This window comes from Halichoerus grypus, chromosome 12 (assembly GCF_964656455.1).
Source record: "Halichoerus grypus chromosome 12, mHalGry1.hap1.1, whole genome shotgun sequence".
In the NCBI taxonomy this organism is placed as follows: Eukaryota; Metazoa; Chordata; class Mammalia; order Carnivora; family Phocidae; genus Halichoerus; species Halichoerus grypus.
Window position 1 is genome coordinate 66,728,591 of NC_135723.1, and position 25,033 is coordinate 66,753,623.

General features: G+C 40.1%; 1 protein-coding gene across 4 annotated transcripts in view; it reads right to left on the bottom strand.

The window, feature by feature from the left end:
- ELMO1 (engulfment and cell motility 1) overlaps window positions 1-25,033 on the bottom strand; it is a 512,699-nt gene that overhangs the window by 244,154 nt on the left and 243,512 nt on the right. For all 4 annotated transcript variants that reach the window (XM_078059467.1, XM_078059469.1, XM_078059466.1 and 1 more), the window contains one exon: window positions 17,817-17,921. In XM_078059467.1, coding sequence (XP_077915593.1) covers window positions 17,817-17,921 — 105 coding nt within the window. The remainder of the gene's footprint in view (window positions 1-17,816; window positions 17,922-25,033) is intronic.

Genomic DNA, 25,033 nt, shown 5'->3' on the forward strand with positions numbered 1-25,033 from the left:
ACCAGGTGTATTGCATAGTTCCTAAGGAAAAAAGTTATTTTTATCATATACAATGGGACATTTGGGAACATTACCACCTAAATTGTATTACACTAATAAAAAATGCCTCCTGATTTGGTAGGCAGGTTGCTAATGCTAGCTGGACTGTGGTCACATGAATACAACTTAAAAACAAAAGTCAGCAGGGATTCACCCAAGTATAAGCATCAGCATATCTGGGGCAAGGCCATTTTGGGACACACCAGTATAGCTGCTAATTTGGGCTTCCATTCCAAAATGGACAAAGGACAAAGTCTACAGCCAGGAAGGCTATAGCATGTTCCAGATGGAAACCTATTTCCACGGCTTCTTACATTGGAGTGCCTGGCAATCCCAGCCAGAAGGCAGAACATAACTGAGTTAGGCACTCATTGAACAGACATGTGTGAGTGCCTTCTGTGTGCCTACCACCGCTCTAGACACTGGGGCGTAGCAGAGACACAACACACAGTGTCTGCCCTTATATACCAGCTTGTGTACCGGCACAGGTAAATAGGAAATAAATACAAAAATAAATTTGGAGTATAATAAGCAAGCATTACATTTGGAGAAAAACAAAGGTTGGGGGGAGATGGGGAGCAGAAGGATGAAATCACTACTTAATATCTGGTGGTGCCGAAAGGGCACTCTGAGCCTAAAGGAAATGAGGGAGGAAGCGATAGGACTCAGTGGGGAGCAGGTTCCCTGGGAGGAAGGAGCAAGTACAATGCCCAGAGGCTGGAGTACACCTGGTACGTTGAAGGTCAGCAGGATGCTATGGACTGAACTGTGTCCCCTCAAAATTCATTTGTTGAGGGTCTAATCATCTTAGAGCGTGACTGTATTGGGAGATAAAAGCCTTTAAAAAGGCAACTAAATTAAAATGAGGATATTAGGGAGGGGCTATAATTCAATATGACTGGTTCCCTTGTAAGAAGAAGAAGAGACACCAGGGATGTAAGTGCATAGCAGGACGGCCATGTGAAGACACAGCAAGAAGACAGCTGTCTGTAAGCCGAGAGAGGCCAAAGAAGAAACCAACCCTGGTGGCATCTTGATCTCACACTTCCAGCCTCCAGAACTCTGAGAAAATAAATTTCTATTGTATAAGCCCGTCAGTCTGTGGTATTTTGTTATGGCAGCTCTAGGAGACTAATACAAAGGAGGTCCCTGCGGATGGAATGAGCAAGGAACAGATGGACACAAAGACAGAGAGGCAGACTATCATAGAGCCTTAGGAGCCATGGCAATGACTCTGGATTTTACATGGAATGAGATAGGAGCCACTGGAGGATTTTGAGCAGAGAAGTGACAAGATGAGAAAAAAGTTTAGAAAGATCACTCTGGTTTCCTAATATTCTGACTACTATGTTGAGAATAGACAAGAGGAACAAGGGTGGAAGCAGCAAGAACCAATTAAGAGACTACTACAATATTATAAGAGAGCTATTTAATGGATTACATTATTTTTTAAAAGATTTATTTATTTATTTGAGAGAGCGAGATAGAGAGAGAGAGCACACACATGGAGTGGGAAGGAGAAGAGGGAGAGAGAGAGAGAAAGAGAAGCAGACTCCCTGCTGAACGCGGAGCCCAACATAGGGCTCAACCTCACCACCCTGAGATCACAGCCTAAGCTGAAACCAAAAATCAGATGCTTAACTAACTGCACAACCCAGGTGCCCTAATGGATTAGATTATTATAAAGGCAGCAGAGATGGGAAAAGAGGTGGGATTGTGTGTGTAATTTGTAGGCAGAGTCAACAGAATTTGTTGATGGAGGTTAATGGCAACTGAGTGTTAATGAAATGAAGAGTAATCCTCTGAGCCAGGGATTTTAAAGTCCCTGGAAGGGTCTATGGTGGCAACCTATACTCAGTGCCATGAAACATTTAAACATTAATATTCTAAGTAGATTTAGCCAAGCTTAACCCCTGAAGAAAGTAGATCCTAGAAGGATACTTGTAGCAAAAAACAACTGAGTACAGGAATTTCCAGCAACGGAACAAAATTGCCAGCTATTTTTTAATTCAAATGTTTTATTTTGTTTTTTCCTACTAAGAAAAACAAGGAGGGGATTTCTGTTTCCCCGTCTGACATGTAAAAAGCTTGGAAGTTAGCACTCCCACATTCACAACAAGAAAAAGCCCGAACAAACTGAAAATCAATACCTCTTCTTAGTTCCATCAGAGAATTGAGGCCACAGGGCAAACTGTCACCCTCAAAACTGGAGAAACAGGCAAATATGGAGGATCGCAGCTCCTGGGAGCAGAAGCCAGTGCTGGAGCCTGTTGGGAATACTCAAAGGGTAACTGACATTGCTAGGGACAGGATGTGCCTTAAGAGGGAAAAATTGGGGGCCCAGCCTTACGTGGGTCCCCACACTTTCATGAGTTATTCCTCCAGGAGCTCTGCCATGTTCTCAAGGTGAAGATCAGAGAAAAATCCTCTCTCGCTTCAATCAGGGGGAGGGAAAAAGTAAGCATTTTGGACTAAGCCCAGAGCATTCCATTCTCTTTAACAGTGGCCTACCCTCAAGGGAAACTGTTTTACTAGAACCTAAACTACCTAGATTTCACCAGAACTTAACCATTCTGGGGGAAGGGAAATACCAGATTATAGCCATGTTTAGCCCTCTTGTTTCCTCTGAAAGAGGAGAAGGGAACTGAGAAGGACATTTGCAGGTCACAGCACAAGGTTACAGGCTCATTAAAAAAAGAAAAAGAGACCTAATCACAGGACTATAGGACACTTCCCTTCTCCCTACACTTTACCATCACATCAACAGGGCTCCTGTATAATAACAGGAGATCACAGGTAAAAAAAACTACAAGCCTTGGACCCTATTTTTGAAGGAGTCTCTAGGGAAACACAAAGACAACAGGAGAGACAAAAACAAGGATACGAGAGAAAATTTCAGCCTCTGACACCACAGATACAGCAAACCTTGAGCACAGTAAAATCCCTAACTAGATAAACATAAAATCTCACACTAAAGGCTTATTTACATTGGTTCATGTTACCCAATACACTATGTGCAACTTTCAACAAAAAATTACAAGAAATACTAAAAGGCAAAAAACACAACCTGAAGAGACAAAGAAAATATTCGAGTCAGACTCAGATATGGCAGAGATTTGGGGCTTCTCAGATCAGGAATTAAAAATAACTATGATTAATATGCTAATGGCTCTAACAGAAAAAGTGGACAACAGGCAAGAACAGGTGGGCAAGGTAAGCAGAGACATGGAAACACTAAGAAATAATCAAAAGAAAATGCTAGAAATGAAAAACACTGTAACAGAAATAAAGAATGTCTTTGATGGGCTCATTAGTATACTGGTCAGGGATAAGGAAAGAATCAGTGAGTTAAACATAAGGCAATAAAAACTTCCTAAGCTGAAAAGAAAAATGAATTTTGTATCTCAAACCCATTCTTGCTACAATGTTCTACATCAAACCTCTTCATCTCTCATCTGTACCATTGCAATGACCCTGCCTCTAGTTACTAGATACCACCAATTCATTCTCGACACTATCAGCCTGATCTTTCTTAAAGGCAAATCAGACCACATCACTCTCCAGCTCAAAATTCCTGTCATTGCCATTATCTATAGCTGTTTTAGAAGTAGACCCTGTATCGAAAGGAAATATCCACATAGAAGGGCAACATGTAAAGCAGATAAATGCAGAAATGCTCTGTTGAATTATGTAAACTACTTAGCAAAGCATGAAACGTCTTTCATGATCGGTCCCCTGCCTACCTCTCTAGCAACACCTCCTAACTCTACAGAATTGGCATGGTTTGGCAGCTTAAAAAAAAAAAAAAAAGACAAACTGAAAAAACTAGAATAGAATATCTAAGAATTGTAGACAATTACAAAAGTTGTACCACAAATGTGATGAGAATACCAGAAGGAGAAGGAGAAAGTAACAGAAGAAATATTTGATGTAAACGTGGCTAAGCGTTTTCCAAAATTAATGAAAGACACCAAAGCACAGATCCAGGAAACTCAGAGAACAACAAGCAGTATAGATACCAAAAAATCTACACTTAGGCATATTATATTCAAACTGCAGGAAATCAAAGACAAAAAAAAAAAAAAAAACCTTGAAAGAAGTGAGAGGTAGAGAGAAAACACCTTACCAAAAGAGGAACAAGGATAAGAATTATATCAGACTTTTCCTCAGAAATCATACAATCAGGAAGAGAGTGAGTGAAATATTTAAAGTGTTGAATGATAAAAAAAGCATACAATTCTGTGTACAAAAAAAGTTATCCTTGAAAGATAAAGAAGAAATAAAGACTTTGTCAGACAAACAAAAACATAGACAATTTGTCACCAGTAGACTTGTCTTACAAGAAATATTAAAAGAAATTTTTCAGAGAGAAGGAAAATGATATAGGTCAGAAACTTGGACTTCGTAACGAAAGAAAGGGCACAGAGAAAAAATAAATGAAGGCAAAATAAAATTTCTTAAATTTTTAATTGATCTAACAGGTAACAGTTTGTTCAAAATAATAATACCAATAATATATTAAGTGATTATAGCTTCTAAGATAAGTAAGTTGAATAAGAGGCAGGAGGGAGGAATTGGGAATACTCTCATATAAAGCACCTTCACTACCTGTGAAGCATATTATTTCCAGGTGAACTTAGATTAGTTGTAAATGTATACTGCAAACTCTAGGGCAGCAACTAAAAATTGTTAACAGAAGTACGATTGATATACCAAGGAAAGAGAGAAATGGAATCAGAAAACGCTCAATTAAAATCAGAGGGTAGAAATATGAGTGAAAAACAAAAGAAATACACACACACACACAAAGAAAAAGGACAACAAATAGAAAACAAAAACAAATATAGTAGATATTAATCCAATTATGTCAACAATTGCTTTAAATGTGAATGGTCTAAATATATCAATTAAAAAACAGAGACTGTCAGGGTAGATAAAAATCAAGACCCAACTACATGTTGTCCACAAAAACTCCACTCTAAATATAAAGATATGTAGACTTTAAAAGCAGAGAGATGGAGAAAGATACATCTTGGTGTAGATGCCACTTTTAGGCAACAAGCTTGAGAAATGAAAACCTGAGTAAGGTAAAAGGGCCCACAGTGACCACTGAGCTGAATGCAAAGAGGCTTATTAAGTGACCCACCTCGAAATAGTCACAGTCCCTAAATGCCAATTACAATCAGGCACAGTTCCTAAGATTACCAAAAAAGGGAAAATTTCATACTTCCCCATACCTCCTCACTCTGTCCTACAACTGTGGCCCCTCCTCACCACCTTACCGCAGACAGTCTTTCCTTTGCTGTCCTGTCTGCCGCTCCTTTGCAGTGTGTTCAATAAACTTCTCTTTTGTTCTGCCTTGGGTGAATTTTTTCACCAACTGCGCTGCTGGCCCCAGCCAATTGGGACAGCCCATATGTGGTGGCCCCCCACACTTGGTAACATGAATCAAAAGAAAACGACTTGGCTATATTGTTTTCAGACTTTCTGAGCAAACTTCAGAGCAAGGAAATTGTCAGGGAGAAAAGAGATACATTAGATAATGACAAAGAGGTCAGTTGTCTAAAAAGACATAATAATCCTTAAATACATGCACCTAACCATGGAAAACTGAATTATGTTGGGCAAAAACTGGTGAAACTGTGAGGAAATATAGACAAATCTGCTATTATGTTTAGAGACTTGAATATCTGTATTTTGGTAATTGATAGATCTAGCAGGAAGATAATCATTAAGTATATAGTTGAAATGAACAGTACCATTAATCAAATGGATCTAATTGATATGCATAGGATATGTCATACAACAACAGTCAAATACATATTCTTCTCAGACTCACATGGAACATTTATAAGATAGACCATACTCCAGGCCATAAGCACATCTTAACAGAAAAAAGAATAGAAATCATACAAAGTATGCTCTCAGACAACAACGGAATTAAACTAGAAATCAATAACCAAAAAATATCTGGGAAATCCCAAAATATTTGGAGATTAAACAGCACATATCTAAATAACACAAGTCTTAAAGAAAAAGCCTAAAAAACTTTTGGAAATATTTTTAAATAAATGAAAATGAAAATACAGCTTTTAGAAATTTGTGGGGTGCAGCAAAAGCAAAGCTTACAGGGAAAATTATAGCATTTGACCCATATATTTTTGAAGAAAGATGTAAAATCAGTAATCTAAGCTTCCACTTTAGGAAACTTGAAAAGAACAAATCAAATCTAAAGTAAGTGGAAGAAAAGTAGTAATAAGAATTAGAGCAGAAATCAATGAAACTGAAAATTGTAAATCAACAAAGAAAAACCAATGAAGCCAAAAGGTGGTTCTTTGAAAAGATCAATTAAAATGATAAAACTCTAGCCAGGTCAACCAAGAAAAAATGCAAAAAGATCAATTACCAACATTGAAAATGAAAGAGGAGCCATCATTACAGAGCCAATGATAGTAAAAAGTAATAAAGTAATATTGCAACAACTCTATGCCCACAAATCTGGTAACTTAGATGAAAGAGCCCAGTTCCTCAAAAGACAGGTGACATAGATAATCTGAATAGGCTTATATCAATTAAAGGAATTGACTCAATAATTAGTAACCATTTTAAAACAGAAAGCACCATGCCCAGATGGTTTTATTGGTGAATTCTACCAAACATTTAAGGAAGAAATGATATCAATTCTCTACGATCTGTTCCAGAAAATAGAGGCAGAGGAACACTTCCTAATCTGTTCTATGAGGGCAGCATTACTGTAAACCAAAATCAAAGACATCACAAGAAAGGAAAACTACACACAAACAGCTCTCATGAACACAGATGCAAAATGCTCAACAAAATATTATCAAATAAAACCCAAGAATTATACACTATAATCAAATGGGATTTATTCCAGATATGCAGGGTTGGTTCAACATTCAAAAATCAATTAATGTAATTCATCACAGCAAAGGTAGAAAAATCATACAATAATATTAATGCACATAGAAAAAGCATTTAACAAAATCCAACATCCATTAATGATAAAAACTCTCAGCAAACTAGGAATAGAGGGTGTTATTGGCTGAATTGTGCTAATGAATTGGGCTAAATTCATTTATTGAAGTCTTAACTCCTAGTGCCTCAGAATGTGACTATATTTGGAGACAAGTTATTTAAAGAGGTAATTAAGTCAAATGAGGTCATTACATTGGGTCTTAATCCAATATGACTGGTGTCCTTACATAGGGCACAGACACAGAAAGAAAGAAGACCATGTGAAGACACAGGGAGAAGACAAACATCTACAAACCAAGGAGAGAGATCTTAGAAGAAACATTTACAAGATAGACACCTTGATCTCAGACTTCTGGCCTCCAGAAATGTGAAGGGATATATTTCCATTGTTTGAGCCACCTAGTCCATGGTCCTTTGTAATGGCAGTCCTAGCAAACTAATCCTGATAGGGAACTTCATCAACTTAATAAAGAACATCTATAAAAAATTTACAGCTAACTAACATCATACCTATTGCTGGGAAACTTGAGTCTTTCCCCCTAAGATCAGGATCAAGACAAGGTGTTCCCTCTTATCACTCCTCCTCAATATCTTACTGAAAGTCCTAGGTAATGCAATAAGATAAAGGCATACAAAGTGTACAGACTGGGAAGGAAGAAATAAAACTGTACACAGATGACATGATTATCTATCTAGAAAATTCCAAAGACTCAACAAACAACTCCTGGAACCAATAAGCAATTATAACAGGTTGCAGGATATTAGCTTATCAAACATGACTAAATGTACCCCACTAATGCTAGATGTTAATAGGGGAAACTGTGTGTGGCAGAGAGGGGCAGGAGGATGTATGGGAACCCTCCGTACCTTCTGCTCAAACTTTCTGTATACTTAAAACTGCTCTAAAAAATAAAGTCTATTATTTAAAAATAACTAAAAAGCCAATGAGGCCTATAACACCTTCCAACTCTAGGCACACACAAGAGAAAGGATTCCCAGAAAACTTTCCCTCTTAAAAAACAGGCAGAAGTGATCTGCAACTTCTGGAATTTCTGCACTGCAATATGGTGCAGCAATGAGAGCAAAAAGGGGAGAAATAACAGCAAATTCCCAGCACAGCAGCTACTGAGCTGAGCTCTGTACCGTGAAGGTAGAAAATGTATAATCGAAGATGGAAGCTTGATCAATAATAGCAGAAAGGAGGCAGCTGGTCACAGAGCAAGTACTCAATAAATATTTATTTGTTCAGCATAGTGAGACATAAAAATGGACAATGTGGACTGAGGGAACCCAGTTTGGAGAACGAATGGGAAGATATCACTGAGTCTAAGAGAACTCGGGACAGTGACTGTCGGCTCAGGGCTTCACTGGTCCTCTAGCGAGGGTATCTGTAGTTTCTGCCTTTGTAATAATTCACACTGAGCTTAGGTTTACAGTGTGTCAACTACATAGAGTTCATTATGTAGCTTGGTTTCATTTTTTTTCTCAAGCAATCCATCACTGTGTTTTAAAGTCCTACTGCATTAAAAAAAAACAAAAACGGAAAAACTAATAAATATAGCTAAATAAAAAATTCTGAACCTAATACCCAGCTTGAGCTGGTAGCAAAAGAGAATGAAACAGATAATCATCATGTTTTAGTCCTGCTTCAGATTTCAGAAACTGAATCCAGTACCACAAGAACTCAGGTGGTGGGAGCACAGAATGTGTACACTGTTATATCCAGCAGGTAAGGTATGTGGAACCTGCATTTGCTCAGACGATGGGCCTTCTGAGACAAAACCAAGCCCATATTGAACAATGATCTCATCCCGAGGCCTGAAGCATCCCATTCAAATCATTGACTTTGGAAGTCAGAAATTCTACCTTCCAGTGCAATTAGTAAATCTATCACATATATTCACACTCTCAAGGGGTCCTGACTGGCAGTAACAGCTTGGTTATTCACAATCGATGAAATTAATGCTGCTATTTTTATAACACGAAAAAGCTACATGAAAATAAGCCTCCAGGCTGTGGACTTTGGTCAAAGAAAGAATAAACATAAAAGCAAAGAATAAAGTATGTAAACGAATTATTAGACAAAGAGTCATTTTAAAGTCCCAGAAAGGCTATGCCTTGGGGTCCTTGTTATTCCAAACTGATTCTGTGCTCCAGATCACCTAGAAGGAAAATGTCATTCAAATAAAAAAGGTTCCTTTACATGAAACTGTGTGTTTAACTGGCAACATATAATTTCATTTAAAAAAAATTAGGAGCAATTGCTGCTAAAGCCATTTCAGGGACAAGAGGAGGGGAGGATCTGTCAGCACTGTGGGAACAAAAAATGATGTGCCACCAAGCTTTATTCCAATCATTTGCTTCATAGTTAAGTTTAATTACACATTACACACTGTCCTGTAATTATGCCGCTTGGGAAACTGCCAATTTCCCCCTTGAAATGTTAAAAGTTGCTTAATTTATTTTAAAGACTCAGCATTGCCTCCATCAGCACCCTGCCTTCGTGCATGTAGGATCCTTGGTTCCTGTTCCCTTTAAATGCCAGCTAGTGGGCAGCAAGGGACCTGTTGCATGGTCTGACATAGAGTGTGGAGGCTGACCATGCCTGGAGCCCCAAGAACACTGGTCCAGTGTATTTATAAAAAGATCTGATGACTTTTCTTCCTTAAAATTTACAACTGGAGAATTTGAGAACCATGCCTATTCCTTTTGCCTGCCCTTGGGAGATTGAAATTTAAGTCCTTTATTCTTAGCAAGAGAGAGATGAGACATTAATCAAGCACAACTTTATGGACTGGGAAAGGGAAACGGCAAATAAAATGGTTTGAGCACCTACTGTGTGTTGATACTGTATTCAGAACTTCACAAAGGTCACCGCAGACCACCAGTATCAGTGATCGCTAACTTGAGGACCTCAGGTACAAGGCAGATAACAAGAATGCATGAAGCAGCCAGACAGAATATAATAGAGTTCTGGGGCTCATGGTTTTTTTGAAGAGGGAATGCATGGCCTGCCTACAGGGAATTCAAATTCTCTTCCCTTTAAAAATACTGCACCACTTGAGCAAACACAACCACAGACTCATTTCAACTGCAGCTGCAACCACCACCCCCCATATGAATCTACAAACCCCTAAAAGCCATTGGAAGCAGACTGCTTGGCTTTAAATGCAGGTCTGGCACTTCCTCAGCTGTGTGACCTTGGGCAAGCCACCTAACTTCTCTGTGTGACAGTTTCCTCATCTGTAAAATAGAAATAAAAACAGTGCTGGGCGCCTGGGGTAGTTCAGTTGTTAAGGGTCTGCCTTCGGTTCAGGTCATGGGGTCCTGGAATCAAGCCCCACATTGGGCTCCCTGCTCAGCGGGAAGCCTGCTTCTCCCTCTCCCACTCCCCCTGCATATGTTCCCTCTCTCATTGTGTCTCTGTCAAATAAATAAATAAAATCTTAAAAAAAAAAAAAGAAATAACAACAGTGCTGACCTCATAGGGGTGTTGTGAAAGATTAATAAATGTGCTAAGCATAGTTGTTATCTCATGGCAAGCTCTGTGTTTGCTATTACAAGTATGTTTATGTCCTCTGACACAGGAGAGAGAAGTCAAAAGGAGTATCCCCAAAACGGCTTTGAACCTGAGGTGGGCCTCAGCAAACAGAGAGATCTGTGTACTGGAAGAAGAGGGTACAAAGGTCACCTTATCTTCCCATCTCTGGGAGCACTGCACGGAAGATTACAAATAATGTATGTTAAGTACTCAAAATAGGCAAAGGTTTAAAAGATGGTAGCTCTTCCATCCTAGGTCATCTCAGAGCATTTCCTTTTCAGTTCTGCCTCCAGACCTAGGCCTCCACATCTCAGTGGTGAGTTAAGATCTAAGCCAATATTTCTCCCAACTAGTTTTTAGAAGTATTGTTTACTGTGTATGCATCATGAGGAAGAAGAATCCATTTAAAGGTTCTGAAATAGTGTAAACACGCTTTAAATTTTTCATCTGTTAAAAAAATGACTATAGTGAAAGAAGCTTGAGAAAACAATTCTTAAGTACAAATATCCATCTTTTCCCATAATCAAATTTACTTGGCATATTATAAATATTTCTGTTCTGATTTGGTATAACATTAGAAACATACATGTGCCCTGGCTCACAACTGCATGAAACCATTATAATTAATCTTATTTTTAAAGGGATTTCTATTTTTCCCCACTCGGGAAATCCATTATCGTCTAGCATAGTGACCCAGGGTGCAAAGACATTCCAATTAGATGAAATGTTCATCATAAGCTAGGAGGCAAGAATTGCAGGGTGCATGCAAAACAAGTAGTTTCCAGTGTTTACTCTTAATTTTGTTACTAGAAGCCTCAAGATTTTATAAATTCTGTGTTAGTTGCCTAACAACCTCATTAAGAAAACATTTTATTTACGACAAATACCACACCAAAGAAAACATACAAGAGGCGTCAGGTTTGTTCTAGTCCCCACTGACAAAACACCAGAATATTTCTCTAAGAAGTAGTGCCATTGCTTAAAATTAGGTCACTGGTTAAGAAAGCAAGTCCTAAGTGATTCGTTTAGAGTTAAATAGTATGATAATTTATAAAATGGTGAAATGTTTACCTGCTCAAAATATTGTGGGAAACGGCAAAGAACTATCAAGTAAAGGTTCTGTGACTTGGTAGATGTGCCCAGGATAGGTCACATCTAAAAATTCAGAAGGAAACAAGAAAAACCTCAAGGCAGAGGGGAAAAAAAGAAAAGAAAACACAATAAAACAAACAAGCTCTACTCTCTTCTTTTGTCTGCTGTTCTAATTTCTGCTATTTAAGAACTAGACCCTGCCTTTCTTGTTGACCACCACATCCACTGCGCATGGCACCAGCCTGGCAGATGGTAGGTGTTTGATAATATTTCCTGAATGAGTCAGTGAATGAATAAATGCGACTGTTAAAAGGAATTTCTCTTCCTTTAGTTAGATGCTTTTTAGCATCTAAGAAGATGGGCTGTTTTCCTTTTCTGTGTGAATTTTTTTCCTCTGAAAAAGATGTAAGCAATAACAGGAATATCTCATTTGCATGCATTTGGCTTTTATTGTTGCACATTTAAATAGCTTATCTGACGTCTTTAGGGTCTGGGATTAATGCACAGCATGCTTCTGTCTGTCTGTAATGCCAAGAGGGAGACAGATGACTGACAATAGGTTCTGAAGCTCCCCTGATCTTCTAAATGTCACTTCTCATGTCACTAGTCTGAAACTTACAACCACATCGGAAATCTGGAAAGCTCTGCAATGATACCTTTGCCAGGCCCATTTATTCCTTTAAATAACATCATTCGAGTCTCAATCACATCTTCGGTAATGGTAACATATAGGAAAAAGACAGCCTGGGTTTTCAAAGGATTTACAATTTATTATTAGTATATGTGCTGCCAAAGCGAGCACAGGATTTACAATTTAATAAAGACAATGTGATGTTGTATACAAAGTCTGTAGTTAAATGGAAAGAGAAGGGACCACCTCTCTTACTTTTAGAAATGACTTCCTGATTATGCTAGATTTAGGAAGACCGTAAGTAAATACAAACACTTTCTGGATGGCATCATCAACTTTCCGTGTCTTCTAACCATGTGACTCTGTCCTCTTTTCCTCCATTTCAAGAACAGCACTGTTGTGACCACCACACTTCAAGCCCAGAGACAGGAAGCTACAGGTTGGAAAGAGCCTGATATTTGAAGGCCAAAGACCTAAGTTTAAGTTCTGCTTGTCTACCGGCTATTTGACCTAGTGGAACTCTCTGCACCTCTCTAGATCCCAGTTCCTGAGTCTACAAAACGGTGATGACAATGCTTTTCCCGAGGATTTTTTTCAAGACTGAGCTAATCTATGCAACATGTCTCATAGGCTACCCAAACCCCTCTAGGTACACATTCTCTCGGATCAAACGGGATGACAAATGGGACTGTCAAGACTGAACTGCATCCTGAAACCATTCTTTCTTTTAGATGTCGCATGTCTTAAGTATTTTTTATGATCCTACTTCTTCCTCAGATCTGGCCACCATGTGTTTTGGAGCCCATAGATTTCCTCGTCATTACTTCCTGCTGTGTGGCTCAATCTTGACTCCCACAATAGCCAGCGTGAGTCTTGAACCAAATGTAAAACCAAATCATTTTGGGTTTTTCAGCAGCTCCCAATGAATAATTAAATACAACAAGAATACATGTTATTAGTCCAAAGGTTTTATTTCCAGTGGAGTCCCTAATCTTCTTTCTTCCAAGGTATTGAGAATTGCCACTCCAGGGAGGGGAGGGAAAAACAAAACAAAAAAGGCAAACAAAAACAAAACATGCAACACACTCAGCGCTGCACCATTATCCTATCTGTGAAATAATGACAGCAGGATCACGGGAGAGAGCCAAGTGCCACCCTCCACCTCTCACAGAGAGAGCTTTGGTGGGGAGAGCTGGGGAGAGAAGCAGCTCCAGAAAAAGTGAAAGCAATTATGCCCACAGTAAATAAGACCCAGAAGTCTGAAATCATGCTATGCCTCCAGGTTTTACTCCAGGCATAGTGGGATGCTCAGATTTGCAATTCTTCCTCGTGTTCTGGGCCTGTCCAAGTGTGGGGTAATTCAGTTACATCCAGTGTTTTCATTATTACACAGTTACAGAGTACATTTAAATAACACACAAGAGGGACGCCTGGGTGGCTCAGTCAGTTAAGCGGCTGTCTTCAGCTCAGGTCATGGTCCCGGGGTCCTGGGATCGAGTCCCACATCGGGCTCCTTGCTCAGCGGGGAGTCTGCTTCTCCCTCTGCCTCTGCCTCTCCCACTGCTTGTGCTCTGTCTCTCTCTCTCTCTGACAAATAAATAAAATCTTAAAAAAAAAAAAAATCACACACAAGAAACCAGGCTGCCGGTCAATAAACTCATGTTGCAAAAATATGTCTTTATGTAGTTTTGTTAAAAGGAACGAAGCCCATGATTCTCAGATGATAAAAACAAATTAATCCTTGGCATGAGGCCATTTAAATAAAAACTAAAGAAAGCCTCTAATCAATTAACAAAAAAATTGTTAAAATATACGATGTGCCAGGTACCACAAGCGGGAGGCTTGTGGGCCAGGGTTAGTGCCCAAAGTGTTCTGAACTCTGTTTAGAAAGATCATCCTAGAAGCTGGCATGGAAGGTGAGCATGAAGATATCAGACTTCAGCAGCGAGGCCATTAAGATACTACGGCAACAATCTAGATGAACATATTAAAGGTAATGATCAAATTTAAGAATGTAGAATTTACAGAATGTGGCGTCTACCTGGGCTTGAGCTCTGCTGCCCACAGCTTACTGCCTACTAGACAAGCCCACTGGACAGATATCCCACATGCATATAAGGGTGTGGATGTCTCCAAATGACTAGCGCCTCACAGACCCTCATTAATGACACCACTGTCCTTCCATTCACTCAAGCCAGTCATCTCCCTCTTCCTCAGAGAGAGAGCCCAGTTTATTTCAGTTCCAAGATAATTCACTCAAACTGCTTCTCCCCACTGCCCCTGCCACTACCTTAGTTCAGTTTCTCCTTAAGTTCCCCAATTTCATTTTTGCCTCTAGTCTTGATTTTTCACATTTGTTTTCTGGCAGGAAAGGGTTTTTTCTAAAATTTATTCACATCATCTTTACTTAAAACACTTCAGAAATTCTCCAATGCCTTGAGGTTAAAGTCAAACAAACACCTGCGTGAGGCCTCTGGGGTCCCTAATGAACCAGCCCACATCTGCCTCAAGCCAAGATTATATTCAGCACTTCCGTTTAGCCACACTGTACTATTTTGGTTCCCTAAAAAAGGCCATACCTTTACTTGTTTGCATGTCTCCCTCCACCTGGATTACTCTCCCGTGTCCCCTTCCCTTCATCTGATTATCCAGCATTATCCAATAGGTCTTAGTGTAGATGCCATTTTCTCCAGGAAACATTCCAGACCTGACTCCCACATGTGTGTTGGTGATTCTCCTCGGTGTCCCCAGTATCCTCCCCGCCCCACCACCACCGAATCAAAATACATTCCAAGTGACTTGGAAAGTGCCTGGTATTTATCTCTTCACCCCTCCTTTCCATCTCTAGACAGTAAACTCCTTCATGACAGGACTCATGAGTGACTTGTTCTTTGGGGAATCCCCATCAACTAGCTCCCTGGGCATTTGATAGTTACTCAGTAAACATGTGCAGCCTGAGTCACTGAGAAGAAAAAAGGTCTACAGTTGAGTCCTTGGGATAGTGTGCATTAGATGGACAGGCAGAGGGAGAGAAAACCACCAGAGAGACGAAGAGAAATGGACAAGAAGAGAACCAAGACAGACAGGACTGGCTTCAGGCAAAAAGAAAAAAAACTGGTCAATGGCACACAGTGTCCAGTGTCAATGGAAAGCCAGAGGAGATGAAGATAGCTGGGGGCTGTTCTCCATTTGGCAGGAGAACAGCTTCTGGAAAGTGATGAGTGGAAGCCTTGGTACGGTGTGTCGAAAAGTGAGTGGCAGATGAATTAGAACACAGGGCAAGAAGACAATTCAGAAAAATACAAATACATGGTATTTGAGGGAACAGGATAGCTGGAGGGGGGTGTCAGGGGCGAAGAGGAAATATGTGTGTGTGTGCCTGTGTGTGGGTGTGTATGTGTGTGTTATAATTCCTTTTAAATATCTCAACTAAATGCGACTGGCAAAGTGAAGGTGAGGCCATATTCAGGTACAGCATAAGAGTTTATTGAATGAAAGATATAAATAATAAATGAATAACTGCATTCAGACAGGAGAGATTTACCTGGTCAAAAAGAAAGCAAATTTCATCAAAATATAAACTTATTTCAAAAAAAAAAAACAAAATCATTTTTATGTTTCAGAAGAGAACACTCAGCTCATAGATCAAAATTTAATTAGCTGTGGGGCGCCTGGGTGGCTCAGTCGTTAAGCATCTGCCTTCGGCTCAGGTCATGATCCCAGGGTCCTGGGATCGAGCCCCACATCGGGCTCCCTGCTCGGCGGGAAGCCTGCTTCTCCCTCTCCCACTCCCCCTGCTTGTGTTCCCTCTCTCGCTGTGTCTGTCTCTGTCAAATAAATAAATAAAATCTTAAAAAAAAAATTTAATTAGCTGTCTGGGATGACAGTTTCTACTATCTGTACCACGTTTCACTATTACTGGGATAACTGTTTCGGAGTCACCCCAAAACTTCCTTGCGGAAGGCCTCAGATTTTATATGTGATCCCCTAACCCCAATTGTTCATGTAAATAGCTTTGGCTTTCCATCCGGGAGTTAATGTCCCAAAGTCAGATGGGACACAGAAAACATCAGGAAAAGAGACACTTTTGAGAAAATAACAGACATCTCAGTTATAGATATAGAGATATAGATAGAATCACATATAGATATTGTCTAATCAGTAAAGAAAAGGGCATGTGAAAAAAAATAATAATACAATAGAAAAGGGCATGTGGACAAAAAGGGCCACATTTTTCTTTACAAATAGTTTTTTCTTTTAAGTCCCTATCAGATATCAAGTTCTTTCAAGTGGCCATGTATTAATTTTACTTATAACAGTTTAGAGAATGCATTGAGGAAAATGGGCTCCAAACGTTAAATTACTTTTCATGAGACATATGCTTTTTATGAAATTAACAATACATTCAGCATCAATAAGCTCTAATTTTAGAAACCTTCATCCACAAACATTAATCAATGTTAAATTCAATATCTATTTGGCTTCTTCTTTTCACACTCAACCCTCCAAGGCTATACTATATGGAATCTCAAAAATATTAATTTACTTACTGTGAGAGCAGATTATATTCCTAGAAAAAAAAATCTGTGCAATAAATATACACGCATATAAGCCAAATTAAACTTTCATGAAAAAATAATTTTCTTATGAAAGACTGCATTTCTGACCAAGCACCTGATCCCAGACCATTCGCAGGAATGCATGAAATCCTTTACATAATCAAATTACAAATAATATTTCGGTATAAATCAAAGCTTATCAAACCACATATATAGAAAAACACATAAAGTTAAAATATAGTGCCTACAGGGAACTCAGAAATCTGGCATGACTTTTTTCAAGGGGGCCGCTGCTGGGTAGAACAATCTTTCACTGTGCAGAGTGTCCCATGAATTACAGGCTTTGGCCACACCTGCACTGCCCACTCAGCAGGGGGCACCTTCCGGTTTCCTTCTGCCCTGCCCACAAAGGAATCTCTCTCTCGGTATTTGGAGTTTCACTAGTTTGTTATGAAATATGAGAGAAGGCATTTCTCTTCCCTCCCCATCTCTCCCATTCCTCTCTTTCTTTTTGTTTATCCTATCGGGTCTCCGGCATTGGACTGAACAGAAGCAGAACCAGAGAGAATCCTCGGTCTCTCTTCCCACAAGTGGAATAAGCCTCAGGGGTCTCCACTAAAGTTGGGATTGTGCAGGTTTGGGATAGATAGTTCATTTATCTTCCTGGCTATTTAAGAGTTTTCATCATAATTCATTGTAGAACTATATATAAGACGTTTTCCGGTATCTACTGTGTGTGTGTGTTTTTTTTTTTTAATGTCATCGCGTGAGAAAATTTAAGTTAAAAATCTCGGTTTCAGTGTCCCTATTGATTTCATTTAATTTTAATATTTCTTTTACTGAATGGGGAAAGCCAAAACTCCGGAGCCACTCATCTAAAGGTAATCCCTCCATATCTGTAAGTTAGAAATTCAAATTTAGTAGGAACACTACAGCAGATGAAAGACTGCATGCTTACCCGGATGTAGGCATCCTGGTGGTGCTTGGCAAAGTACAGCATATTGTCCAGAGCCAACATCCCGGGAGGCGTCTGGGTGAAGTCCATGGCGGGGTTGACATGATTCTGTGATTAAAACAAAATGTTTGATCAGGTTAATTCTTTCCCCAGCTCCAAATAATCAAGGAGCGTGACATTTTCTATCTTCACGTGAACCTCCTGGGGTGGCGGTGGGGGCTTTACTTTCTACAGGTGCAGCTTTCCTATCCGGGGTTAGGAAACTCAGCTGAAGAGCGAAATATAAGATTATTCTTAGACGTAGGGCCCTGTGGGGAAAAGAAAATAATATAAAAACTGCCCTTCTGGTGGCTGTGCTGTTGATGGAACCAATAACATTTGGGGAGGGAGACCTGGGATGAGGCCACATCTCTGGCATTCATCCTTCTGCACCTTAACTTCCTCATCCTCAGGTGTCAGGGCTGAGGACAGCCACACCTGCCCATGGACGTCGCGACCTGTCCAGGCTTACACCAGCTGCAGGCCTCTGAGCATACACACTTGATAAAATTCAGGTGTCTACACGGTCCTGACACCAGCTTGCTGTCAGGCAGCTTTCTGGCTTTGGGGTCACTACACACAGTGCCAAGAGCCACAGAGACAAAATAATAGCTACAAATATGCCCAGCAAATTCTCCAAATGCTCAAGATCACTCAGTAAACACCATAAGACTACTGCTCAGAGCTGCAAACACTCTCCACCATTAATCGTTGAAAACGATCACCAAGATCTGTCCCCAAAATTCAGATCTAAATGGCAAATGATTTAAAGAAGTCATTTTTTTTTTTTTTTGGTGTTAAGGAGATGAAAAAGAAATGTTAAAGAGATAATAAAGAAAACTGCTTTTACCTCATAACCCAGGTAATTTGTATGCAACTACATTATTTTTGTTTTGTTCCTGAATATGTCTTAATAAACAGCTTGAATCTCTGATTTGCCAGGGAAATTTTGGTTCACTGCAATTTTTTCTAATTCAAGTACAGGAAGACCTTCTTGTTCGCTTGTTCAAGGTTCAAACAACCGACACTTTTCTACATTATTGAAGAGTACATTTAAACCGTCTTTTCCATTCTGCTTTGAAAAAAAAAAATTATGAGCTAATAAAGGACATCTAAAATTATAGGACTACTGGCCCGTTTCACAGTTTCGAGAGCATCTCTGTCCATATCTCTATAGCAAGTTGGGTCAGTGCAGTGATATCAATATTTTATTTTAGCATTTTATTCTGATTAATTTAAGATGTTGGAAAGATTTGGGACACCTGGGTGGCTCAGTCAGTTAAGCATCTGCCTTTGGCTCGGGTCATAACCCTGGGGTCCTGGGATTGAGCCCCACGTAGGGCTCCCTGCTTAGCAGGGAGCCTGTTTCTCCCACTGCTTGTGCTCTCTCAAATAAATAAAACCTTAAAAAAAAAAAAAAAGATGTTGGAAAGATTTTAAAATACCAAAATACTACCACTTATGATAAGAAAGATACATCTCCTAAAATAAATATAATTGTAACAAAAATGAAAATCACTGGGCAGATCAAATGCAGTGGGGTTCAGCCTTCATCTGATACCCACTGGAGGAAGAGCGTCAGGCTTGTATTCAATAACAAGGAGATCAAAAGGCTGGAAAGAAATGACCAGAGATTTTGTCTAAAAAGTAACTCGTGGGGGCGCCTGGGTGGCTCAGTCGTTAAGCGTCTGCCTTCAGCTCAGGTCGTGATCCCAGGGTCCTGGGATCGAGCCCCGCATCGGGCTCCCTGCTCCACAGGGAGCCTGCTTCTCCCTCTCCCACTCCCCCTGCTTGTGTTCCTTCTCTCGCTGTGTCTCTCTCTGTCAAATAAATAAAATCTTTAAAAATAAATAAATAAATAAATAAATAAATAAATAAATAAAAAGTAACTCGTAACAAAAGGTTTTATGACAGCTTTAGTTCTTTAGAAGAAAAGAGTGGAATTCCTCCATTATACATAAATTTATTATTTTGACTTTGATATGTTAGATTTTAACATTTTAAAGTAACATGTTAAAAGTTGGTATTTGCTGAGTACTTGCTGAGGGCCAGCACTAGCTGGTGTTTTACATGTATTCTCTAATAATAACTAGGCGCTGGGCATTATTACTATTATCCCCACTTTTACAGATGGGAAACTGCCACTCAGATGAGACAAGGAGCTCGCCCAGGGCCTCAGCTTGGATTTGGCAGAGCAGGCAATGTCTTGTTTGGACAATATGGCTCGGCATGCTTTTGTTCCTACTTTGTTCCCTCCCCCTGGCTTATAAGTCGAATGCATTTATTTTGGTACTGTTAGCGTTCAGACTTCACATAGCCTGAGAAAAGTGTACTTGAGAAAAATATAGGCTAATCAATATTAGCTGCTACGAACATGGCCCAGCCAACAAAGAAGAGTGTGTCAAATGTAAACGAGAAAAACATGACATTTACTTCACACCTATTTCTAGCGTTGGTCTGAGTCCATTCCCAAAATAGACACACAAAAAGGAAGTCAAATGACAAAAATCAGTTCCTCCGAATCCAGTTCGAATAACCCCGCAGAGCTATGTCAGGGAAGCTGACCAGGCAGCAAGCCCCCACGGCTCAAGGGTCATTTGTCTTGTGTCCGTGTGCTCCCAGGATCCACGTGGAGCCTCCTACCAATCACACCCCTCCTTAGGCACACATGGAGGGTATCAAATAGTGCTCTCAGAAGGTCGTAGAGTTAAGAAATCATGTAGTTTATTTTTAGGAGTCTTTTAAAGAGACAGAGCTATTTGGCAAGTAGTCCCAATACAATAATGCCTACTACGCGTCAGGCCTGATGTAAAGCACCTTGCATAGGCTCACCCTTCGTCCTCATAAAACTCCCACAACGTAGGTTCTATTATTATCTTGCTCTGAAAGACAAGGAACCAGGCTGAGCACGTGGGGAGCCTGCCCACGGCTGCAGAGCCAGTACGCGGCACAGCCAGAATCTGAACTCAGAGCATGGGCTCTTAACCAGGATTTTAGTGGCAAGTCGTTGGTCAACTGGACACTGCTGGGAATTTCACAAAGAGGACCAATGCAGGTCCTCGTCGGCTGTGGTTCTGCGCAACCAACATCATTCGCTCCGGCAAAGTGGGCCTGTGATCCATCCTTTTAAATAAAAGTTAAAATTTCGCCATCCCTCCCAGACATAACAGACCAAAGTCTCTCTCATGTTCAATAAACCATGCCCTATTGTCTCCAGCAAATAGGCTCTTACTAAACAAAAGCCAATTAGAAAATTCCCTTTGATTTCCTATGACTTATCCGAAATTATAAAGCATCACTGCATTTTAGATGAAAAAAAAAATTATTTTGTATTTGTGGGTGAACCACGTGCTCTCTTGCTCTCTCGCTCTTCTTCTCCCTCTCTTTTAACTTCAGGTATCATTTTCCCAGTCTCCCTCTCCTTGAAATGCTTGTTTCCTTTTTCTCTTTTGATTTTAATAGCCAGTGAAATGATTTTATAACCACAGATTTTGATAATGAAAAAAAGTACATGAATTACATGCCAAAACATTTGAAAGCTTTCTATACTGTGACAAAAATACTCTGAGAATCCAGCAAGGCCAACAGCTTCCCCACTCCTTTCTTATTTATGAGATGCTCTGGATACAGATTTATTTTCTTTTCTTGTTCCGTGTTATTTTTTTCCACCTGTCTTGAAATGGAAGCTGCAAGAGCTTTGATAAATAGCTTGCAATCTCCCCTTGTTTCATTGAAGCCTGTGTACCCCTGTACATCCTTCCGAGACGCCATTTGTTAGTTCCTGTAGAAGCGCCGCTCCGTGAATCACAACAGACAGCTCTCAGCCCCCAGAGAAGGGGGTAGCGTCTGCCTCCCCTTCCAAAGCACCGGGGTTTTTCATTTTGGGAAAATGGTACCAAGCAGTTGAAGAAAACACAATTTATTTTATAGTGAACATTCTAGGACGTGTTTGGGTATAGAGCTCCCAGAGATCTGTTTCTCTTCTGTTACCCACACGCTAGCTTTTTAGCTGAGTTATTTCAATCACACATCCAAGGAAAGGTTCAAGGCCCAAGACAGAGAATCTTCCAACCCGTTTCAGGCCATACATCAAGGCCACTGAAGAGCTGGGATGGCCTTCAGACATTATCTACTGATAGCCTTATTTTATAGATGAGAAAACTGCACCTTGGTAGAGAACGGTGATGATAGAACTTGAGCAGCCATTCAAATCTCCTAGAGGGCACCAAGTCCTGGTCTCACCCCATAGTCTCTGATTCCGAAGGGTTGTAATGGGTCTGAGAATTTGAATCTCTAACCAATTCCCCAGTGATGTTGATGCTGCTGGATGGGGACCACACTTGGAGGCCCAGTGGTGGTGAAATGGCTCATTTCAAATAACACAAGCAATTAGCAGAGTAAGGTCTAGAATCCAGACCCACTGATTCCGCAAATCCCATGCAACTTCTACTAAAGCACACTGTGAATCCACTGGTTCCAACGTACAAATGCATTTTAAATATATTCACTGTTTATCTGCTTTGTGCTTTTGGCTTCTCGAGAAAACAGACTCCTTTATTCAGAAAAAAAGCAATTATAATTTAGAAGCCTCTCGCTTCTTCTATCGCACACATTTCTGACTAAAATAAGATGTATTAGTACCTCCACAGGGAAGGTAGGAAACTGTCATCAGTCAATATTTTCTACTCCTGAATGCTTCCTGGTTGGGGAAGCAGGGCCAGCACTAGCCTGAATGATTTTTAAATGATCTGTGTTTTTCAATTACCAATACCATGCTAGTCCTTCATTAGTGTGGATAATAAAGAGATGATTACAATAATGCTTGCCAGATGGCATATTGTGGGGAAAGCCTTTGAGAATTTAGGAGTTAATATTTGTGCTATATGAGCGTCTACATTTGCTGAACAAATATAGCATTAAAAGCAACCTTTAAAACAAATCACATTGAGTGAATATTCAGTCCACGAAAAGCCCTCTCAAGGATATTTGGTGAGGCTGGTAGTTTAAGGTCATGTTCTCCAAGGGGAGGCAGGGTTTGATTGGTACAGTAGATCACTTGGGAGCTCTGTCAGACTACACATGCATCCCACTCCTCACCTCCCACCCAGGAGAACGGAGTACATGGGCATTTCAACAGGCTCCCTAGAAGTGCAGTTATCAACCTAGGATGCACCTGAAAATCCCCTGGGGAGCTTTGAAAAATCCAGATGTCCAGGCTGTACCCCAAATCAGTTCAATGAGAAACTGTGGGTGGGAACCAAGTAACTGGATTTTTAAAGCTCCGCAGATGATCCAATGTCCAGCCACAGTTGAGAACATGTTCCTAAATCAGTGGGTCTCAAATTTGAGAGTGGTCGGAATGTCCTAGAGGCTCTGTTCCAAGAGATCGCTGCCCCTTCCACACTCTGGTTCTGATTCAGTAGGTCTGGGGTGAGGCCCAAGAATTTGCATTCATATAAGTTTCCAGGTGCTACTGATGGTTGCTGGGCCATACTTTGAGAGCCACTGCCCTCCACCATAACCAAATGCAAGAGTGTGTTAGGGACTTACATCCACCAGCTAGTGGAGCTGGAACCTTGACTCCCTATAACAAGGGTTTGGTTAGGCAGTGACTTTTATTGAAATGCCTGCTCTATCAGATATCCATCGAAAGATGAATGGATAAAGAAGATGTGGGGGGTGCGTGTGTGTGTGTGTGTGTGTACATTTTTTATAGGACTTTACATTAACACATTGTACACACAATGGAATATTACTCAGCCATCAAAAACATGAAATTTTACCATTTGCAACAACGTGGATGGAACTAGAGGATATTATGCCAAGCAAAGTAAGTCAGAGAAAGACAATTATCATATGATTTCACTCGTATAGAATTTAAGAAACAAAACGGAGGATCATAAGGGAAGGGAGGGAAAAATAAAACAAGACGAATTCAGAGAGGGAGGCAAACCATAAGAGACTCTTAACTATAGGAAATAAACTGAGAGTTGCAGGAGGGAGGGGAGTGGGGGGATGGGGTAACCGGGTGATGGGCATTAAGGATGGCACATGATGTGATGAGCACTGGGTGTTACACGTAACTGATGAATCTCTGACCTCTACCGCTGAAACTAATAATACACCAAATATTAATTAATTGAATTTAAATAACATAAGATTTTAAAAAAGAACTGTTTGAATTAGGGTCAGATTTCCACAGGGTCTAGGTTGGGACTTGAAATGAAAAAGAAAAGAACTGTGTGAAAAAGAAACATCAAAATCTCATGCAATCGATGTTTAACTAAATATGTACAAAACACAAAACTACGTTGATAATCATCTGTTACTCAAAAAAAAAAAAAAAAAAAAAAGAAGAAGAAGAAGAAGCCTGCTCTAGGTGGGACATGCAGGCCCCACCCTCTGTCATTGGCTACTTTGCACATTTATATAAGGAGGCTCTCGATAGCATCTGACTTCGTGGTCCCCAACATAGACCAATGTTCCAAAGAGTCCTAGAAGCAGCTTCTAGAAATCTTTGGATTCTGGCCCTGGTCTCTCTCCATTAAATTCAATAAAAATCAACAGTTTGGATGAATACAGAGAAGGCACCCTCTCAAATCTGCCCTACAAATGGGCAAGATGGCGAATATGCTGAGAAGCAGAAAAAAAAAATCTGTGACCAGCTGGGACTGGTCCTGGTGGGCATCATGCCAGGCACTTAAATGTGGGATTTCATTTAATCTTCCTGATTACCCAATGAGGGGAGTATTATGAATGAGATAAATGTTACTCATTTCTTCCTACAGCTGAGAGTTCTGACCCAGGCACTTGTGCAAAATCATGGCTAGTAAGTGGCAGAGTCACCACTTGAATTCTATAGTGTTTTTTTTTTTTCCTATTTAGGTTCAAAAGGTCTTAGGAGAAAAAGAAGATGGGCCACATTAGCAAGAAGTTTAATCACAAAAATGTAAAGTCCTGTAAAAATTTTTTTTTAAAATTCAAGCACACATCTAGAGAATAAGGGAAATCTGGCTTATGAATAATTCATCAGAGCCCAGCTCCTCATCATTAAAATTTTATTCTTCTAGGTAAAAATACAAAAGATCTGCATGAAAGAAATACCCGGTAAGATGCTAAGGGTATAGGACAGCAGATTCTCAACCACCTCGGTTGCCCACTGTACCTCCCTTTCAGCGCCA